The sequence below is a fragment of the Rhamphochromis sp. 'chilingali' genome (genome assembly GCF_963969265.1).
Source record: "Rhamphochromis sp. 'chilingali' genome assembly, chromosome: 7".
Classification (NCBI taxonomy): Eukaryota; Metazoa; Chordata; class Actinopteri; order Cichliformes; family Cichlidae; genus Rhamphochromis; species Rhamphochromis sp. 'chilingali'.
The window spans coordinates 11,857,093-11,878,304 of NC_137934.1; the positions used below are offsets into that span (position 1 = coordinate 11,857,093).

At 40.0% G+C, this 21,212-nt stretch overlaps 1 protein-coding gene across 1 annotated transcript in view; it reads left to right on the top strand.

Annotated features, from left to right (window-relative positions):
- Positions 1-21,212, top strand: part of exoc4 (exocyst complex component 4) — a 158,339-nt gene that overhangs the window by 102,479 nt on the left and 34,648 nt on the right. The window contains exons 13-16 of the mRNA XM_080887812.1: positions 1,714-1,830; positions 13,825-13,961; positions 15,236-15,391; positions 17,034-17,212. Coding sequence (XP_080743938.1) covers positions 1,714-1,830; positions 13,825-13,961; positions 15,236-15,391; positions 17,034-17,212 — 589 coding nt within the window. The remainder of the gene's footprint in view (positions 1-1,713; positions 1,831-13,824; positions 13,962-15,235; positions 15,392-17,033; positions 17,213-21,212) is intronic.

Consider the following 21,212-nt stretch of genomic DNA (forward strand, 5'->3'; position numbering starts at 1 on the left):
ATTCCCAGAAATTTTTAATATAATGTAACTGAAGCTGCTCATATTTTTGAAACTTGCACATTTCTAGTAGTTTGGATTGTTCATTGTTGTTAAATGACTAATGCTTGCTTACAGAGTGTGTGTTTAACTTTTTTAAGGCTATTCAAAAGTTCAAAATGCTGCTGTGTCTTCGCTCTAGCTTGCCTCATTAGCTGATAACCTTTAAAACTCTGCAGTGAAGAGGGGGAGGGAGCAAGACGCTCACAACATTGTTTGCACCGGGCCGTTATTTCTCTCCCATTTAGATATTGAAATGTAGGCATATTTCTATACTTTGACTTTTTTTCATCCCCGTTTCACAGTGGTTTCCTCAGATGCTAAATTTGCAGTCTTTTCACAACACTAGAACTGCATCACGCATAGGTTACCCACAAGGCCTTATTTCTTAAGAATAAAAGCTCACTTCACCTGCGATTTTAGCTTCTTACATCAGGAAACCACAAGCAGTGTTCGTGTGAATGAAAGGAAGCTCAACGGGAAGAATCGGAGCCAAACCTGATGTTTTGAAGCATGGACTTTCAGGGCCTAGTCATGTTCAAAACGAAATGGCATAGTACTAGAGACCACTGTTGCGTTTGAATTTCAAGGTCTTAGCTCAGTAGAATGAGGTGTGCTAATGCAACTACACGTTATTTTCCAAGTATATGTGGCCATAGATAGAACATAGATCTCTCCCTGTTTGCAGGTTCATGTATTTTAAACAGAAGAGTTTCCTGCACAAATTAAATCTATTCTGCATCAATCTGTGTTTTATTTGTTTGGTTTAAAACTGCTTTAGCGGGCAGCACGGTGGTTAGCACTGTTGCCGCACAGCAAGAAGGTCCTGAGTTCAATTCCAACATCAGGCCGGGGTCTTTCTGTGTGGAGTTTGCATGTTCTCCCTGTGTTTGCGTGGGTTCCCTCCGGGTACTCCGGCTTCCTCCCACCGTCCAAAGACATGCAGCTCGTGGGGATAGGTTAATTGGATAATCCAAATTGTCACTAGGTGTGAATGTGCGAATGAATGTGAGTGCAAATGGTTGTCTGTCCCTGTGTGTTGGCCCTGCGACAGACTGGCGACCTGTCCAGGGTGTACCCTGCCTCTCGCCCTATGACAGCTGGGATGGGCTCCAGCGCTCCCCGCGACCCTGAAAAGGATAAGCGGAAGCGAATGGATGGATGGAAAACTGCTTTAGCACAAATGGAATTGTAATTCTGCCTCATGGAAACATTTGTCTCTCAGTTTCTTAGATTTTCTTTTCACTTTTAAGTTACCTACATGATATGCTGTTTTCAAGCTGCGATCTATTTTCCCAGCTATTTTCAATTATTGCATCTTTTGCCAAGTCAAGCGAAGCCAGCTTTATTCATAAAGCACTTTAAAACAGCAAGTACTGACCAAAGTGCTTAACATTAAGAACAGAATAAAAATGCAAAACCATTAATACAAAAACAATTCAAAACAAGTAAAAATCAACTCTCATACTGTGGCTAATGAAAAGAGGTAGGTTTTACGAAATTACTTAAAAATGGATTGTGAAGAAGTCCTTCTCTGGAAGCAAGGTTTTGGAGGAAGTTGATCATTTACTTGATTACTGATTACCTCACTCCATGGAATGGCATGGAAAACAGATCTTCATTCATTTCCCCTGTAAATATATTATTTGACGCAAACTTTTGTCAATCAACCATTAGGTACGGACAGAGATTAATAAGGAAATCGAGGCAGTTAGCAAGGCAGCTGATCCTCTGAAGATTCTTGCCAATGCTGATACCATGAAGGTTCTCGGTGTCCAGAGACCCCTACTGCAGGTAAGAGACACTCACCATATTCCAATCAACAATTAAATGCTTGGTAATAGCGTTCAACACTTGTAAATGTACTGATACTATGTATGTAATGGAAACAAACGTGGAGAGTATTGCCAACACAACTCACACAACTCAACGTCACAAATTGTGTCCTTAAAAATTATCATCAGGTTAAATCAACAATCTTCTCAGTGTAAAGTGGACACCTGAACACTCATGGACTGGACAATGATTGTGCAAAGGGTGACTACCTACAGTTGCAAAGAAATCATTTGATATGTTTCATAAATACCTAAAAGAAGAAAAGTATTTGTGTGTTATTAGTTCAAACAGATTGTTTATAATTATCACTTCAATGAGGAAAAGCCTGGTAATTCCATAGGGTTTCCAAACTTTTTACTGCAATTATCTACCAGCTTTGATCAGGTTTGTCAGCACTTTTGCTTTATCTGGATACTCTGAAGTGCATTGGACTTTTTTGGTGTTAAAAACCTCACAAACCTGTGTGCACCCACAATATGCGAATAGCACATGTCTGGATGCATGCAGCTGTTTACGTACATTCACCTCACTGTTTTCTGTGAACTGTTTCTTGGTTTAGGTTTTTAGACAGACAGATTCAGAATCCCTTCTCCCTCACTTTCTCTCTCAGATCATTATGATCAGCCTGCCAACTATTTCACAGGATCATAATTAACGCTGAAATCGTGCTTGATCTTTTTGGAGCTGTTTCTAAGTGGTGGTTACAGTGTGTGACACACGTGCACATATATGTCGTAGCTCTTATATGTGTCTTTCATGGGCCTTTTTCTGCAAAAAACAAATTTTTGATAATAATGGCTGACCTTCTGAGGGTTTTGTGGCTGAAATTCAGTGTGTCCATGACACACACACACACCACATGACTGTGACACTTCATGGCCGCTGTAGCAGAGAAGAAAAATGGCTTCACTTTTTAGATGTTTCTTCATGTTGTGCCTATGTGTGCAAGTGCAGCTTTCTCTTTAGGTGTCCTAGTAATTATTTCCTGTTCAACAGTCAGGGCCCGTGCACATGCATGCACATAGTTGTTTTGTTATTGTCCTGATCTTGTGATATCTACCTTGCTTTATTTTGTTGATTCGATTTTACAAACTATCGAATCAACTCATTGTGACTTGCTAAAACACTGGCTCACGTGGCTGATTTTTGGCAGTCTTTTTAATTCAAAACAGGTTCGTGGCAGGTTGAGGATTATAACAATGCCAAAGTCAAGATTCAGACAGTTGGCAAGATTTGTCTCAGCTGTCAGATTCTCAATGTTTAGTGGGTATGGCTGTCTGTGTCTCCAGTATTGTAAAAATGTATGTTTTGCATGCACGCTTTATTTTTTGCATATCGGTCTATAATATGAATGTTTGTATGTAAGTGTGTGTTTGTCCACGCAGTTGTCAAGGAAGACAGTGTCCCAGTTTGTTTTTGCTGTGGGTGTTTGTGCGGCAGACCTTGGATATGAGTTGTCAGCTCGTGTGTACGCGTATGAGTGCGTGTTTTGCTGTGTGTGTTTGTTTCTGTCAGAGCCTTACTGTCTGCGCGCTTGGTTTTCTCACTGGGAGGGAACAGCGGTGGCAGTTCATTACAGAGAGAGAGACCGTGGGCGTTTGGAGTTCAGCGGGGTTTGTTTACGGCTCGGGCCCCTCCTTAACGAGGAGTTCAGCATCTTGCTAATTATGCTGCTGTGGCTAATGAGCCTTTCTGCTGATAGTGGGGAGTGCAATAAAACACTCCTTTTGTTTGGGCTTTTTGCCTTTTTTAATTGGGCTGAATAAAAGACCCTTCCCTGCTTCTTCTCTTGTGATTCACATTCTAGGGTCAGGATGGCATTTGTGTGTTTATGGTAAGTTTTTCATGTGTTTTGGTAGCAGTTGTGTATGTTTTGCTACCTGTGTGTGATTTTGTTTTTGGCCTCCAATTTGAGAGCCATCCTACTGCTTTCTTTGATGGCCTTCATCCACATGGCCACTGTTATGACAGACTGCGCTCTCTCTTTCACAGTGTGGAGTTTTTCTATTCACTTAGTTGTCATGAGAGCTTTTGATAATGGAGTTTGACAGAGTTCATCCAGAGAATATATACTAAAATAGTTTTTGAACTGGTTCTGCGTAAAGTACTTTGTCAGGAACTTCTATCTAATCATATTGTGAGTCTCTGTGCTTGCACTAGTTAATTAAAGATTAATCAGACGTGTCTTTGTGTCTACATATCCATGGTGTTGGTGGACACATATGTACTTTATGTGCCCCTTTTAAGTCCCCTACTATTTTCTGTGCCAGATGCTATCAGAAAGAAAGAAAGACACACACTGGAATCACAACCAGCATGGTTAGAGGAGGGGGAATAGCCCAGCATCGCTACACAACATTAAACACCCTCTCTTATACACCTTGGCTGCAGCTGCATACAGCAAACCATAGGGGAGCACATTTTATAGATGCATCTGCTCTCTGCAACCACTGAAGCAAAAATTTATGTGCGCAATAGTTTGAATTGGAAGAAGATATTAGCATTTGGGGTTTGGGGTTTTGTATGGTGCAGAATTTCATTGAGGTAAGAGCCTAGCGGCACGCGTACATAGACCATTGGTCACTTTTAAAAACCTGTGTATACACAATAAGGCATAATTATTGTGTAATCTTTGTGTTTCATATATATACACATATACAGCAAGACAATATGTATGCTATCCTATCCTTCTGACCCTCTGTGATACAATATGTGGTGGGGTTACCCATGGTCTTTTTTTTCATTGCTCCCTCACATATCATGGGTAGAATATTTATGAATGCATTTCCATGACATTAACTTTTGGAGTGGATCATAGTTATTAAATATATTTATGTTTTATGAATTATTTGACCTTTTGTTAGTGATATCTCTGCAGGAGAAACAGACAGAGTGACTTTGTGGAAAGGCTGCACAAGAGTCAAGGTGAATATCACAGCTTATGTTTGCTTAAGCAGCCTTTAATAAGCAATAGACATTCAGTCTAGGCATAGGTTAATAAGTTATAATGATAGGGGCAATGGTTTTCCTATCACTAGGTACCAGCGGTGTCAAATACTGTTTTTATATATCATGTATATGTATTCATCAAATTGATATGATTAAGAGGTGACACTGGCTGTATATTGTCCACTAGGAGCATGAGATAAGGGCTTTCTAGGGCTGTATATAGCTCAGTGGGAAAGGCTAATGTCCATTCATGCATCTGTGTGATAGCATAGCCTGGGCTGATAAGTCTCCAGAAGAGAGTTAATGTTTAAAAAGAAAAAAAAACAAGAGCAAGGCAGCCAAGCTACCGATGTCTGCCTGTTTACAAATTCTTTCAGTTTTTCTGGTTACTTTCTTTCTTGCCTTGTCTTTGTTGCTCTCAGCCACTCATTTATTGTCACCATAGTTATTCCCATTTCATTCTTGTTTTTCTTTCCTTTTTGCAGGATCTAAACAGCAACTGTAAAGCAACACACAAACATACACGCCGGTAGCCGCAGCAGTGTGATGCTATCTGTCCAGAGTGTTGCCACTGATTGATTCATTTAATTAGAGTTAGATCGAGGGAAAGGAGTATAGACGGAGGGAGAGATGGGGAATAGAATAGAAGAGCAAAACAGGATAGGGAGGGTATGGTCACTCTGCTGGATAGCTGTGGAGATTGGCTCCATTAATCTTGGTAGAACCCCCCTAGTGTCCCCTTTACACACTCACTTTGTGACGTCCTAACATACAAGAATACACAGTGCGCACATGCGGGGACACACAACTGCAATAAGACCAACCCACCAGAACACATTTCCCAGGCCCTGAAGACCGTGATGTCGAGCCACCTGGCTGGCCACTTGGTGCGCTTGTGTTTCTTAGTGGGTCTGTGAGTGCAGATGAATTGTTTGTATTGAGCTTGTTTACTTCATTAGTCAAGACCACATCAGAGCCATAATTACAGTACACATCAGCCCTCTCTTTCCAGCTAAGTATCATTCAGCTTGGTCCCCAGTGTCTGCGCACAATAGCCGCTAACTAGTCCTTTTGTATCTGCATGTTAATGGCGTAATTGTCTGTGCATTTGTTATTCATATGTGCACCTATTTGCATGTTTTGGGTGTTTGTCTACAAACATAACTTGTTCTTGAGCCAGATGAAGACTGATTTCATTCACTCGCTATCAGCTGCCAGAGCACTCATGGTGTTGCGGATGTGTTCAGCGGCCAATGGACTGCTAATGATGTTGACCTTTTAGATTTCATATTTACATGTAGCTTTGTGAGAGAGAGAAGGTTGGAAGCAGGCACGCATGCAGACACATACACGTGTTAATTGTGCATGCACACACGCTTCCACCTCCAGTAACTGTAATGACACTGACCTTTTTATTTGCGATTATGTGTGTAGGCAATGTTTATTTGTGGAAGGTTGATCGCTTCTTGTTGATTGGCTCCCTGCTTTCCACCTCACCCCCAACCCCAATCACGCCCTTGCGCACACACATAGACAGTGGAGATGATGGTGCTGGTGGTGGTGGGATTCTCTTTATTAAGGAGACTCTCAGCTCCCCGTTCCCATCAACAGACACAGCAATCACAACACAATACACCTGTTAGCTGCATCAGCCGTGCCCTGTGATTGTGGCACAAGTGGAGGTGGGAGGTAACAGGAAGGGGGGTATTAGGGTAGTTAGTATACACACATGAACAGTAGACACACACACTCATTTACTGCCTCAGCACACTGGGAGATGAACAAACACAACCATCTTCACCAGAAACAAAACCATCAGACAGTCCCACATTTATTAGTAAAAGGTTTGTCAGGGGAAAATGCTCAACAACCATTTTTATTTGACCAAAATCGGCATTTTCACAGAGAAATAAATAATATAAATGCTTTCCCATTTCCCAACATTTTCTCCTGACTGTTGCTTGGAACCCTCTGCTACATTATCTGTCATGAAAGCGATTGTGGCCAAGCATCCGGTTGACAGTTTTACAGCTATTAAGAATTATCGAGAAATAAAGCACCTTACCATTCTTACCCACAGCACTTTTGTCTTTGCTTAAAATTAGTCCCTTCAATCTTTTTTTTTTCCTCCTCGACCAAGAGACACAAAGTTGTAATCACTAAGTCTACATGGTGCTCTCTAGAGATTGTGTGATCTTATGTTCTCATCTTGGTAGTAGCACCTTCAGTCTATCTTTAATATTTAATTAGTGCAGAAGTTTATTTTTATTTTTCCACAAAATGAACACTATGACTTCCTTCTGAGTTTGTTCACCTCAAAGGCTTATTTCTCTTCTTCCTCCTTCCTCACTGCTGAAGGTCTAACAATACCTGCCACCCACCTTTGTCTGGTTATCTCACACCAAACACATGTACTCCTGAGGCTCACACCCAGCTGCCCTGGGCCAATAACCTGCCACTGCCATTGATATGTGACACAGCTGTACTTTTTTTTGGTAGTATTTTTTTAAAATATATTTTCGCACAACTATAATAGTTATATATTATTAAAAAGAATTGTGTGGTGTATTAGAGAGAGCCTTTAAATAAGCCAAGAAAACACCTTGAACAGCCCTGGGTGGTGCATGTTCACACCACGCATTGCTTCCACAGAGTTTCTGTGTGTAACAAGACATAATCTTTGCCTTTGGACTGAGTCAGTTACAGAAGGAGAAGTTAAAATGTCAGCTCAACCACAGACATGCCCTCTGGTTTTAAAGAAAACAGGCTGAAGGCTCCTGATAGAAGGTTTTGCTTGAATTTTTAATCTGCAAATGAAAATCTTTGTGTTTTGTGAGTATTGTTTATGTTTTTACATGTAGACCTAATGCTTAACACAGAAAACACATGCATTCCCCCAACATAAAGCATTCAACTGCATTATAAAATATAAATTTCATTCACCGACATGTAAATCAAGTTGTTGTGATAAATAATTCATGGTATTTGCCAATATGTGAGAAGGTAGTTGGGGGAACCAAAACACACACACCAAAAAACTGGGGGATTATGGGGTGATTACTAGAATGGAGTTTGGGGTCACAGTGGAGATTCAAATGGCACATTTGAACTCCAGAGTGATTCCCAGGATTAGTATGTGCAGAAGCTCCATATTTTACCCCGCATTTGTGTTTGTGTGTGGGCGTAAATAGGGTGTGTGTAGTGTAGAAGCCCATCTGTAATCATTCAAGTGTGATATTGCTCCTCATCTCTCAATTAAAACACTTGCGAAGCTTAATGCATGTTTGTATTAAAAGTCATGATTGTGGTGGTGGTGGAGGAAAAGATGCATTCTTTTAATACCTCAATTTGTCCACCCGCAGGTTGTGTACAAGCATTTATTTTATAGTAACTTATTACGCCTTACTGTGGCCATCATAGTTATATCCGTTAGTTTCCATTTCTCATTTTAAAAATATCCAGCCTCACATAAATATGTGATTAGATTTTCATAATTTTGATGATGAGCTGATTTTACCAACGGTTCTACAATGTTGGCATTTCATTCGATGGCACTCAAAACTACATCTGTTTTGCCATTTTCAAAGATTTCATCTGGAGTAACTGAGTGTTCGTTATGTTACCGTTTTAGATGAAAGGTAAACACAATTATGTTTACTCAAAGGTTATGAAAAGATTCAGGCTGAATAAGCGAAATGAGTTGTGGAAAGAGATCAGTCAACCTCAAAGCTGCTTTCAAAACTTCATAAAGAATTTGCAGAATATTTGCTTTTGAAAAAGCTGTGACATCAATAAAAAACAATGCATTTCACACCATTTTTATCTCCCAAGTACATCTTATGTTTCTCAGTTCTCTCAAAATCTTCCAGATTAGTTAGTTTCTCTGTTTTGTTTTATATACAGTCCATTAGAGGACTGATTGCTTGTACTTAATTATAATTGATGGAGGGAGTTCATGTGTGTTTGTATAATCGTCAGAAATAGACAGTTTTCACAGTTTTTGGCAGTGGTGTGAAAAACAAAAAGACGCCATGATTCAGCAGGATGATACTTATCCCTCCTATGAAAGCAGCCAGAGTATAGTAATTTTTCACAGAGTCCAGGGACAACTTTCTTTTTCACATGTTTTTATGTGTATATGATAAGTGGGAAGTATATACAAAATGTTTGAAGTCCTTGAATGTTGGCATTGTAAAGCAATTTTTTTATGTAACAAGCAACAGTAAATCACAAAGGTGGTCTTCTTGGTATAATTTAAGCTGCTCTCTTTAGTGGTCGCCATGGCAGATCCTCTGCCTCCATCACAGCCTATCCCTAGCATAATCTTCAGTCACAACCCTCTAGCACCCCTGTACATATCTTCTCCTTTTCTCACGCTGTCCTCTCATATACGTTCTCCTCTTCCTTTGTCTCTGGCCAAAAGTAGCACACCGTCACCGTTTCCACCGTCACTCTGTTGGCTAACAACACCAGTGGGCCCTGACCTTTTCATTATGGAAATCTTGTTTTATATTATTCGCTTGTTTGGTTTGGCCACAAATATGTGGCAAATGCCCTTCCTGGCCATTTATCCAGGCTTAGGACTGGCACTAGAGGTACACTGGCTTGTGGCACAAACTAATTTAAAAAAAAGACGTTATTCACACACCTGGCATTGTGCCCCTGTTTAAGCTTGACTTTTTAAGCTTAAACAAACTCAATTACAAACTACACACTCATTTACATGCATACACATTAGAAGCAGCACGTGTTGCAGTTAAGCAGGCACAACCATGAGACCCATCCGGTGTGTGTCAGGGGAGTCTTCAGAGACTGGCTCTCCTGTGACGTTGATGAATGATCTGTCAAGACAATGTCCCACTCATGCCCAGTTCTTCTTTACCCAGGAGAGGAGAACAGCCTTTGTTGGGGGAAAGGGGGGCAGCCAGGGGTTATCTTTCTATGTGTCCCATTTGGTGTGTGGGTGTGTGTGTGGTTGGATGGATGGATGCACGTGCTGCTGAGGTTGTGTTATTTTATCAATCCGTGGTCAGACATGAATGGGATGGGAGAGGCATTACACGAGTGAGTGGTTTTGGGTTAGAGCATGAGTGAAATGTCAGAGAACATAAGGTTAAACACTCTGACCTCTGCACAACCTCAAGGGGTACCCCCTATTTTAATGGGGTAAATCCATGATCCGTTTCCGATTCAAACCTGAGGCCCTCATCTCTCGCTTTCTCTTCTCACAGTCATCTCTGAAAACACAGTAGAGAAATCTCATGAAGCTGTTATTTAGCCACAGCCTGTTATTGGACTTTCCTAGTGAGCTTCAGTAAATAAAATCTTCTTATTCCTTCTACCTTAAATTTTTTAAAAACCTGATGACACGTTTAGTAAAACAAATTCGGCTAGCGTAGGGAGTTTAGTGATCGCATCCCTGTTTTCTTACTGTAGTAATGACATTCCCTGTGCTGTGCTCTTTTTACTCTCTCCAATAAAGGAAACGACTACTTTGAGGGTGGTTTCTGTTGTGATGACCATGCATTGAGAGATTTTACCGCTGAGGCGCCAATCTGAGTGCTAGCTCTGCCTTCATTAAACCACTATAGCTGTGGCCTTCATTTCCAAACAGCAGTTTACCCCAGCAAATTCAAGATCCATTTGCACAACCCAAGTCTAATTTTCTGTGATGACTGTGTTTATCTAGTAATGATGTAAAACGAGTAGCGACACAGTGCAACCATGTGCAGCTTTAGGGTAATAAAATACTAGGAAGTAGAATTGCACAAGAAATATGGGTGGGTTGTTTATTTTGTTTTGTTTTTTCTCGATACCACATCATGTTGACCTTTAAGCTTGAATCATTACACAGAGGGAGAGCGTAAGATAGACATAGATTGAGAAGCATGTCTACTCCTGTGTAACAGTCAAGTAAGATGGAGGATATGTAGCAGAACTGGCTTTCCCCTACCACTCTTACTCTCTCCGTCTAAGCCCTCCCTTTCTCAATCTGTCCCTTGATTACTTTTTAATGATTGCTGCTGCCTAAGACAAATGGCTGTGTTAAATGAGCAAATTAGACAAGGGAGCTGAGTGCAAGAGCATTTGTTAGAGCAGGAGTAATGGATCGGGTATCCATTGTTTACTCTTCTCCATTCACCGACTTGGCCTGCTCTTCAGCTCTTTGTCCTTAAAGCAGGAACAGGATATCGTTATGATTATGGCTGCACAAGAACTTGTTGAGAATATCAGATTTCTAAACCAAAATTTTACCTTTTCCTCACTTTGTTTAACTTTTTCCCTTGAGTTTACATTAATGCAATTTTTTTGTACTTGCTCAAAGACGTTAATGTTAATCTGTGGGGGGTTTTTTCTGTTATGTTGCATTTGCCGGAAGACTGCACTTTTATATCAACTGATCATCACTTGAGAATATAGAACCTTATGATGAGCATGCAAGCCATGTTTAATTTTTATCATAGTCATACTGCCACTTGTCTTTTAACAATTAATAGGTCTTGCTACAGCATCAGCCCATTTTTACAGAAAAAAACTTTGTTTTTATGAACTAATTAAATCCAAATGACTAATAATTATGAAAGTACTGACTTGTTTAAGTTTACCTGACCTTACCATACAGCTGACCTTCCAACCAGACCCCTGGAAAAGGCAAAAAATTCTTATTATGACAACATTATCGACATAGTCACTGTAACAGAAAGTAGCAATGATGAAATTACTTTTTTCATCTTCTTATATAATCCAGTTTACGGTACTAGCAGCCTACACAATGGAGGGAAGGTAGCGGCTGCCTGAACTACATTAACAGCCTCCTCTCCTGCAGGGTCTGTGTAATTCCTTCTACCCTGGCAGGCTGACAGGGAATCAGGCATGGACAGTAAAGGGTGCTCCCTTGGCAGAGATGAGGCCTTGGTTAGCACTCCATGGGTATGGGCAGTGCTATGGATCATTACCTCCCTCATTGGAGTAGCTGCTGTTTGTGTGTGTGCATGTGCATGCTCGTCTGCATGTGACAGAATGAGCGAAGGGGAAACTGAACAGAGAAAGAGCTATTAATATTAATATCATTTTATCACATCAGGGGTTTTTTCTTCTTTTTTTTGATGATCAATTATAGTCACTACTGCCCCCTTTAGTCTAGCAGCCACTTAGTCATACCAGATAGTTAGTGACCTCGAATGTAATGGAACCTTTTTTTTAAAAAATGTATTACAAATGGTAGAATAGTAGATATAATACTTGTACATGGTAATTACATCTTTGAGATCCAAGACGCTCATAGCTTATTTGCATACAGTACTGTGTAAACGTCTTGAGCCACCACTCATTTCTTTATATCTTACTTCCAAGTAATAGTTGAGCAGTAGTTCTCCCGGCTTTCTGGAGGTTTTGTAAATTTTTTCTATGGGCAGTGGCTGTTTTTTCACTCATTATCAGTCAAGTCTTTTTACCCGATCATTTTCAAAGGAATGTTTTTCTTGTTTGTTGTTTTTAAGACAGCCACTTAAAACTAACCATGCAGTACCATCTGGAAGGCTTCTGATTGGCAGTGGCTACTTGTTTTAGGATGAGATAGTGCCAAATATAAAAGTAAAGACAGACAATGCAACACTATCAGTCATGGATTGGCCTCCCCAGATCCCGGTTCAAGCAGTGTGGGATTATCTTGACAGTGAATGCAACAAATGGCAGCAAACATCCAAAGAAGAGCTTTAAAATATCCTTCAAGAAGCCTGGAGAACTATTCCTGAATACTACTTAAAGAAACTACAAGAAAGCTTGCCTAAAAGACTTCAAGCAGTATTGAAGAATAAAGGTGGTCAGATCAAATTTAGATTTTATTTTTGCCTTGTTTTCTGTATTTCCATGTGTGTTTGGATGTTTTAATGCATCCTTCCACCTATTTTCCATTTTCCTAGTAAAATATGAAGAACAGATGGATGGCTTGAGACTTTCACACAGTGCTACATTTAAGGTCATAGTAAATAAATGTTGACTTTGGAATATGCTGTCTGCTTGTATATGACATTTTGGTAGACAGCACTAAAAAACAAGGTGCTATGCTACTCTTGCAGCTGTTTGTACCTTGAGTAACGCAAGTCATTTTTCATTTTATCAGTTTTTTTCAAAAAAATGTAGGTTTTCTATTTCGCACCTTCACTTGAAACTTCATATGAAATTCACATAGTCAGAGAAGGGATACGAAGAGAAATAGAAATCATTTGTTTAAGATTGGCTTTCTGTAAATGGTCGCAGGGGATTATTCTGCACTTCACTGTGCTACTCTTGTAGTTTCAGAGTAGCTGCAGCAAGGCTATCACCAGACTAATAGTGAGTTATCACTATTATTACAGATGTAGGCTAGGATTGGTTAAGTGCTGGGAGCAGCAAACTGGAACATACAGAGTTGTAATCTTATTTAACAGCTCTCAAATTGCTCAAAGGTGTGTGTTTTGAAAAAGTTTGTTTGATGTGTGTAAGTGTGAGTATGTCTGGGGATATGAAGCTGCTCTGCTGTTCCCGGGCCAGCTATTAGTCACGCAGGAGTGGCTAATCTGTAATGGCTGCTGTCACAGCCCTGCCGTGGCTCCTGGTGATGGGTGCACTGTGACAAATGCGCACACACTCACTTTAAGCCTGAGAGCACACACAACACAGAAGTTCAAAACACACACGCACAAAAATATGTGCACTCACGCTGATGCACTTACATACAAAGAATCAAACATTTCACTAATAGTCTTAAGACTTCTGACAAGGTTCCCTGCTTTAGTCGTCAGTCCAGCCTCAGGTGAGGGCAAAGCAAGGGAATTTGGATTACTCCAATTACATTGCTACTCCAACAGACCTGATGTGAAGTGACATCTACATAAATGTTAGTCTACCTTTACCCTTTTTGTTTATTACTGAATTTCGTTTGTTTTTTCTTAAAGCTGAAATCAGAGATTTTATGTTTAGAGTTTAAAAAAAAACCCTAAAACTGTTTTTCTTTCCATTTAGAGCACAGTGGCGGTGGAAAAGGCCATCCAGGATCTGATGAGCCTGATGCAGGACCTGAGTGCCTACTCCAACCAGTTCCTTGAGATGGTCTGCGACAAGCTCAAGGAGTACAAAGAAATCTGCAACACAGCCTACAGGTAAAAAACACAGAGAAGGCTGGCAGGAAGCTAAAATATAAGGTTAATTGTTATGGTTTGATTTATACATTGTTTTAGAAATTTGGTTATTGCGTTTTCTTACAATCACACACACAGACACAGTGCTGTGAAAAGCTGTTCATCTGTGGCCTCTGGTACCATGTAACACCTGGCTAGAAAAAGAGAGGACTAGAGGATATGGAGGGGGGTGATAAGCAGGGCAGGAGACACAAGAAAGGACTGACAGACTGCTGGGAGTCCATCTGGACCCTGTCACAGGTCAGCCTCAGTCTCACTGGGGCCTCCGTGTGATAAAGTGTGTGTGTTTGTGTTGCTGAACAGGTCTCTGTCTCCCACAGCCCCACTTATGTGTGTGGTTGCAGATGTGAATGTGATACCCCGGAGTGCTTGGGGTATTAGTAATAATTGCAGAACTAAGCAGTTTCTCTAACATAGGCACAGGCAAACAAAGCAAATAGATACTGGCACTCTGCCACAGATTGTCCTCAAGCCAATTCACGGCTGCTGTAATTTTATTTTATATGTCAGTAAAGATGGTCGTAAATCACATTCACAACTCTCTGATTAGCTCGTGTTCTGTTTGTTAGTACTAAGCAGATATTATTTAGCTGTACTTGCTGTATGGCTCATGCACAGCAAAAAAAATTATACTGGAGGTTTTTTTTAAAGCTAGAGGTAGGATCAAAATATTGATTTAGCGGTTTATAGTCTGAAAAATCTATATTTTAATTAAAATATGCAGGCGCTTGAATTGATACCCCAGCCTGTGTGACTGATGAGTCACAATTTTATGATTCTTCATGTTGGCCCTTATAAGATGAATAAGGGTAAAGTTAACAAACTATTAGTGAAGAAGACGCTCGCAGAGGGATATGCCCAAAAATTAAAAACCATTAACTCAGAAAGTTAAATATTGAATGTCCACATTATCAGCTATTTAATAATGCTAATACACACACAGTGACAGTTCAATGCGGTAAATCCAAATCACTGTATTGTTACACTTTCATTATAATTGAAAACTAATAATAATATAGTATGACATCATATGCCTTTTAACCGCAAATCTCATTCAATTTTTTACCCTAAGTTCTTTATCTGTTGGTAAGATGAAAAAAAAATGAAACTAGTTTCTTGATATTCTTCCAATATTATTAACAATGTGTTTCTATTTTAGGAGCAAGAACTTAAAAACACCTTTTTACAAATAATTTCTTGCCTAAGTTTGCATTATTATGTCTGTTTTCCCTCAGGGGCATCGTCCAGTGTGAAGAAAAGCTGACCATCAGTGCTTCCTGGGCTAAAGATGAAGACATCAGTCGTTTGCTCCAGTCCCTCCCTAACTGGGCAAATATGGCCCAGCCCAGACAGACCCGACAGAAGAGAGAGGATGAAGAAGACTTCACCAGGTACAAATTATGCACAGTAACAGTATGCGCATGTACACATGCTCATTCATATGCGTTATGTATGTGCAGAATTAAATAATGTAAGCATACGTGGAATAGCACATACTCACATTCACAGTAGACACACAGACAGAATCAGACGTGGATGTACACAACCACACTTGAGCAATCACGCACTTAATCCCTCCCTCCCATTTTTGCGTCTTTGTTCACATATGTTTTGAACCCCCCTCTTGTTGACTAAGATGTGGCTGTAAAAGAAGTCATGATTGTTCTTTTAAACGCCCTTTATCTGGAGGAAGTGAGGAAACGAGGGAAGAACAAAATAGGAAAATATAAGGAGAGCATACAGAGGCAGGGAATGGGGGGGGGGGGGGTCAGTCTTATCGAAATTGCCTTTGAATGTGCACCCTCTTCAGGGAACACTGGAGCTCATCGGAGCGGAAGAGTAAAGTAAATAAATAAATTGGTTATGCGGCCAGAGAAAGTTGTGTGCACTCTCTTCCTCTCTCATACACTCCCTTTTCTTAGTCACACACACACACACACGCGCGCGCGCAGAGAGCACTGAGATAGCAAGAGGGAGACCATAAGGCTGTTTGATTTGAGAGCCGTAGATGTTTTCATCACTATGAAAGGGGATTAGCTTCTGCACGACTCTCAGCCCAGTGCTTTAATAAAGCCTCATTAATAAGCCACACATGCCTGTGCCCGAGTGAGAACGTATGAGCTTGTGGGTTTTGTTTATTTTACCCATCTGTTGTTCAAAGAATCTTGATCTTGCGGGTATCCTGGTGACTCTGGAGGCTAGCTGACATGTCGTGTGTTTGCAGCAGTACAGTTTTGATTTTAAGTTATCCAGCTTCCCAGGTCTCACCCTATGCTTCTGCAACCACAAGTGCTTGAACGCCAAATGCATCTCTGCGTGTTTGTTTTGGCCACTTTGTAAATCTCTGCCTTGTGTTTGGCTTCTTTTTCTAAATGTTTTCCGTCACCTGTTTTTCTCTCCCACCAACTGTTGAGCTAGTGGAAACTTCTTCTTTTTTAAGTATCCGCACTCATAAAATTGCTCACAGTTTTCCCCTCCACTCCTTCTGTGTTTATCGCTGTATCCATCCAGCTTTCAGCCCTTCTTATTTCCCTTGTGTGTGAGTCACTGTAAAGGTCAAAGCAATAATTGAACCCCGAGATACTGAGCACATAAGCATAAGATTATTATAAAATTTGAGCTATTTTCAGTTGAACGCATTAACACACAGAGGAGACGTGTGCACATCCATTCTGTTCGACAATCCATTATTTTATTACTTTAAAAAATTTACTTCTATTATTGCTTTTTATAAAATCCACTCAGTGTCTGCAAACCAGACATTTTGAGTCCAACCAGGAACCCAATCACTGATAAATTCCTCCAAAGAATGTAACACTGCGGACCGATTAAAGTGCCTTTCACAAAGTCTCCTCTGAGCTACGTCAATGCTTTCACAACTTTTTTTTTTAATACCAGCTTCTTTTTTTTCTTTTTAAATGGGTATTTGCCACTTGATTGATGGTTAAATTGTGTTTTTCTTTTGCCAAAAATATAATGTGCCTGTCATTCTAACCATACACTCTTACATCCCTCACCCCGTCCATCATTCAGGGCTGCTTTTGCTAAGGAGTCAGAGGTGCTGACTGGGAACCTCGGAGACAAGTTAATCCCACAGAATGAGATCCTGCGTGATGTCAGTGACCTCAAGGCACTGGCCAACCTTCACGAGAGCATGGAATGGCTTGCCTGTCGCCTCAAGACGTTCTTCGCCACACTGCCTCACGCATCCAGTAAGTTGTGTAAATGTGAAGTAAACAACAGACTTAGTTGTGAACTTCCTTGAATAAGTGTATTTCTTCCAAACAAAGTAAAACCTGCACATCATAATGACAGTCGATATCTGTGAAGGTGTTATTTTTTTTGATGAAATAAAACGAAGCTAGCACAATGATATTTTTGACACAAACAGAGACATATGCAGTGAAATTTCCACCTACATCTAGTACGATGACGCCAACGCAGACATCTGTTGCTGCTCTTTCTGCAAAACTCAGTTTTTTTCTTTAATACATGAGTTTTGCTTGTGGAACGGTTGCATTTGACCAAAAGTAAGATGATCTTTTCTGTCAGTTTCCTTTCTACAGTTTGTTTTTTTGTTTTTTTCATTTATTTTACTTGAAACTGATAAAAAGGCTCTCATTGCTCCAAACTTTTTTAGAAAAACCTGAATATATGAGGTGTAATTAAACAGTTTTGGAAACTGGACCAGATTTGAATTTGCCTAATCTTACCTGCAGCTGTTTGGCCCATGTCTGTGTGGATCCAGTGTCTACTGGATGTTCTCTGATGTTTTGGGCCTGCCCCCTTCTAACTTGATTTTCATTTTGTTAAAGTCACAACACGCCACATCTGGCAGAGATTGTCGCTTTGACTTTTCGATGCACTGTGTGTCAGCACATAATGGCGGGCGACCACAGTTTGGGTCGTTTATGCTGAACCCTTCTCCCCAAGGCTGTTCAATTTACGGCAAATATCAGAATCCTAATTATTTTTGGTCAGTGCTGAGATAATGATATATATAGATAAAGATTTAACATAATTAAAATAGAAACGAGTGGATTTGTTGAACTTTACAAAAAGTCAATAAAACTGTAATTATATGTCAAGAAATTAATATAAATAAAATAAATAAGTGAATTTGAACGGAACCAAACATATCACAGGGAGTGAATCTGGGCTTTTAGGGTGGGGCAAACATATATTAAGTGGATGTGCTGCACAATATTTACTTCACAACAAATATACTGGGCCTTGGAAGATATGAGTTCCAAGGTTGGCAAAACATTTGAGCTTGATCTTCATTGTTAGCACTCAAGATCAAATGTTGACCTTGAAAAAAATGAAAGAAGCCATATTATATGAAAGGACATGGAGTGTCTCTCTGTATTTATCTTTAGTTTTTTCCTGAAATTGAAATATGATTATCTATTATATAATGTGGCACACAGCAGTTGACAGAAATGTAAAGGCTTAGTATAGAAATAACTATACAAGCACTCTAAATATGCATCTTTGTCATTGTACACCCTTTGATGTTTGATATATTGCAGTACGGTGCTAAATTAAAACACCGGTTTGTATTCCTAAAGATGCTGCCTCCAGTGCCTTGGGTTATTAGGTATTTATTGATCAGAATGCATAGAGATTGAACACATTGTCTGGATGGTTTATGTACAGTAGGATTACAATCAGAGATAGATGAATTTTCCTCATCTTTGCGTTCTGTGCTTTTGTAGCAACACTTCGTACCTGTGCCTCATTAAATTCTTGTTTGAGTGTATTATCACACACTCATTACCTTCCCTACTGGAGTTGTCAAAGAGCACTTTACACACACACTCATTATCTTTGGTTGTGCTTCTGTAAGTGTGGGCGCATAAACGCCTGGCCTAATCAGGACTCATGAAAGCATTTCCTACATTCCCTGCTCAGTCATCACTTTTGTATCATTAATCACTGATAAAAGAATGAAGAGTCTGTGTGTGTGTTTCCAACCAGCAAAGAGTTTATGTAGATCTTATTAATCACTTATCATTAGTTGTGTTTTTTTCTAATCCCTGTTGTCACATGTCAATGTTTAATCGCCAAGATTAAATTCTAGCATCTTATAATATTCCTCTTCAAGTCCAAATCTTTTTTTGTTAGCAACATTTAATGGCAGTCAGCGAGTTAGTGCTCCCATTAGTACTCCCACTTTAGAAATACATGAACACCTGCTTGTTCATGCAATTACCCACTTAGGCAGTAGTGGAACAGAAGTCTAAATCATAGAAATCCTGCATATTCCAGTCAGGAGTTTTAGTTATTAAACACTTTAAACATTGAAAAAGAACTAACAGTGACAAATGGGCTGCTTGGTGCAAAAAAGCAGACAGAAATTAGCAAATAGAAATGCGTTGTTGAAGAGAGAGGTCATGCAGAGGCAAATATACAGAAAGGGTAGGCCATCTTCTCACAATGCACAGCAGATCTCACTTTAAAGCGATTACAATGGCTTCCAGTTCTGTCAGTCAAGAACAAGTCTGCTCAGGGCGCACACAAAAGCATAGCTTGGTCTGTATCTTGATTTGTGCTGAGGGATGCAAATAGTCCAGTAGGGTCACAGTTTGGCATCAACAGCTTGAATCCATGGACCCAGCTTGGCATGTGTCAACAGGCCATGCTGAATGCAGCAGTATAAGAATACATGGATTTTTTTCCCGTGGCGCTTCAGGGTCTTGATGGCTGCAGTTTACCATCTTTTAATGACTACTTTCAAATTGATAATGTCTGCCTGGTTTTGTCTAACTGGTTTTAGGAGCATTACAATGAGTGCAGTGGACTTCAGTGGCTTCCCCATTACATCACAGAATCCAGCAAAATCCCCTTCCATATTGATGTATTGATGTGCAGCAAAAAATCTTGCAGTACAATAATGTCAGCATGGATTATTATCTCAAAGGAATGTTTTTAGCATCCAGTGGAATCCACACCAAAAAAGACGTCAGGCTGTTTGACAACAAACAGGGGCCCTGAACAGCATTGATCTGGTGTTTCCTATGAAGTGTTTATACAATAAATGTGCATTAAATGTGCATAAAAGCTTTTCCCTAAATCATAAACAGACTCCAGACTTTACATTGTCAGCCTCAAGCAGTAGTAACATTATTAAAGATGTCATCAAGCTGCACTTGTTGAGTTTGATTGGTGTAATATTATTATCAGTCTCGAGGAGATGACAAATTCCCTTTGTATAAAAGATGTTTAATTTCCAGAAAAAAATAAGACAACTGCATATTTGATATCCATTTTATTGATTTTTTTGTTACTAAGGATTTATTTATCTGTTATGCTGACTGAGATTAAACAACATAATAACCACATTTTAAGATTAAAAGTATCTAGAGCTTTTGTCACCTTTTACAGCCTTCACATTTCCAGTTATTGTGTTGCAGTACTTCTGAGAAACTAAGCTGTGTTCACTGTGGTATCTTGGGGCTTCCGGCAGAGCTGAGGTAAATTATTCACCTTTCTTGTAGGCATAGAGAGGGCTTCAACCTTTATCAGCCATTGTCACAACTCCCTGGCTTCAGTCCTCTGATTGCTCATTGAACTTGCACTTATTTTGCCCTTCCGTATCGCATCTTTTTCTTTTAGAAATAAAGTAATTAAATGAGAAATATTCTTATTTAGACTCAACTTTGTCAGTGCAGTATCTTCCCTTCCTTCTCACTCTGACGCTAGCTTCCTTCGTCTATTCATAGATAAGAATTCAATAAAAGTACGGGAAGGGACGTGACATAATTATCATTAATTCTGGCGGGTGGCACTAATGGGAAGGATAGGGCAGTCACTTATCATGCTGGGACAGCCTCCGTATTGTTCATTATTTAGTGTTTGGTGAGCTGATGACGGACTACGTGTGTGATGGTAAGGGTGCATTGTGTGTGAGTGTGCGCGCGCACGCGTGTGTGTACATAGCCGTGCACTGTATGAGATGGGACAAGGGTACAGCAGGGGAAAAAAGACCCCACCTTATCTCATCCCCCACCCCACCCCGCCTCACGTCTATGCCTCTCCAAATTGGATTTTATATTACAGAAGCAGTCAGGTATGAACAACTCATTTTCCTCTCCCTGTTTTTGCTTTTTCTTTATTTCATTTCTCTTTCTTGCATTCCTGCTTCATTCCTTCTTGGCTTTTCTTTCTTTCTGTCTTTCCTTCTTTCTTCCTTATCCAGCAAGAGTGAAG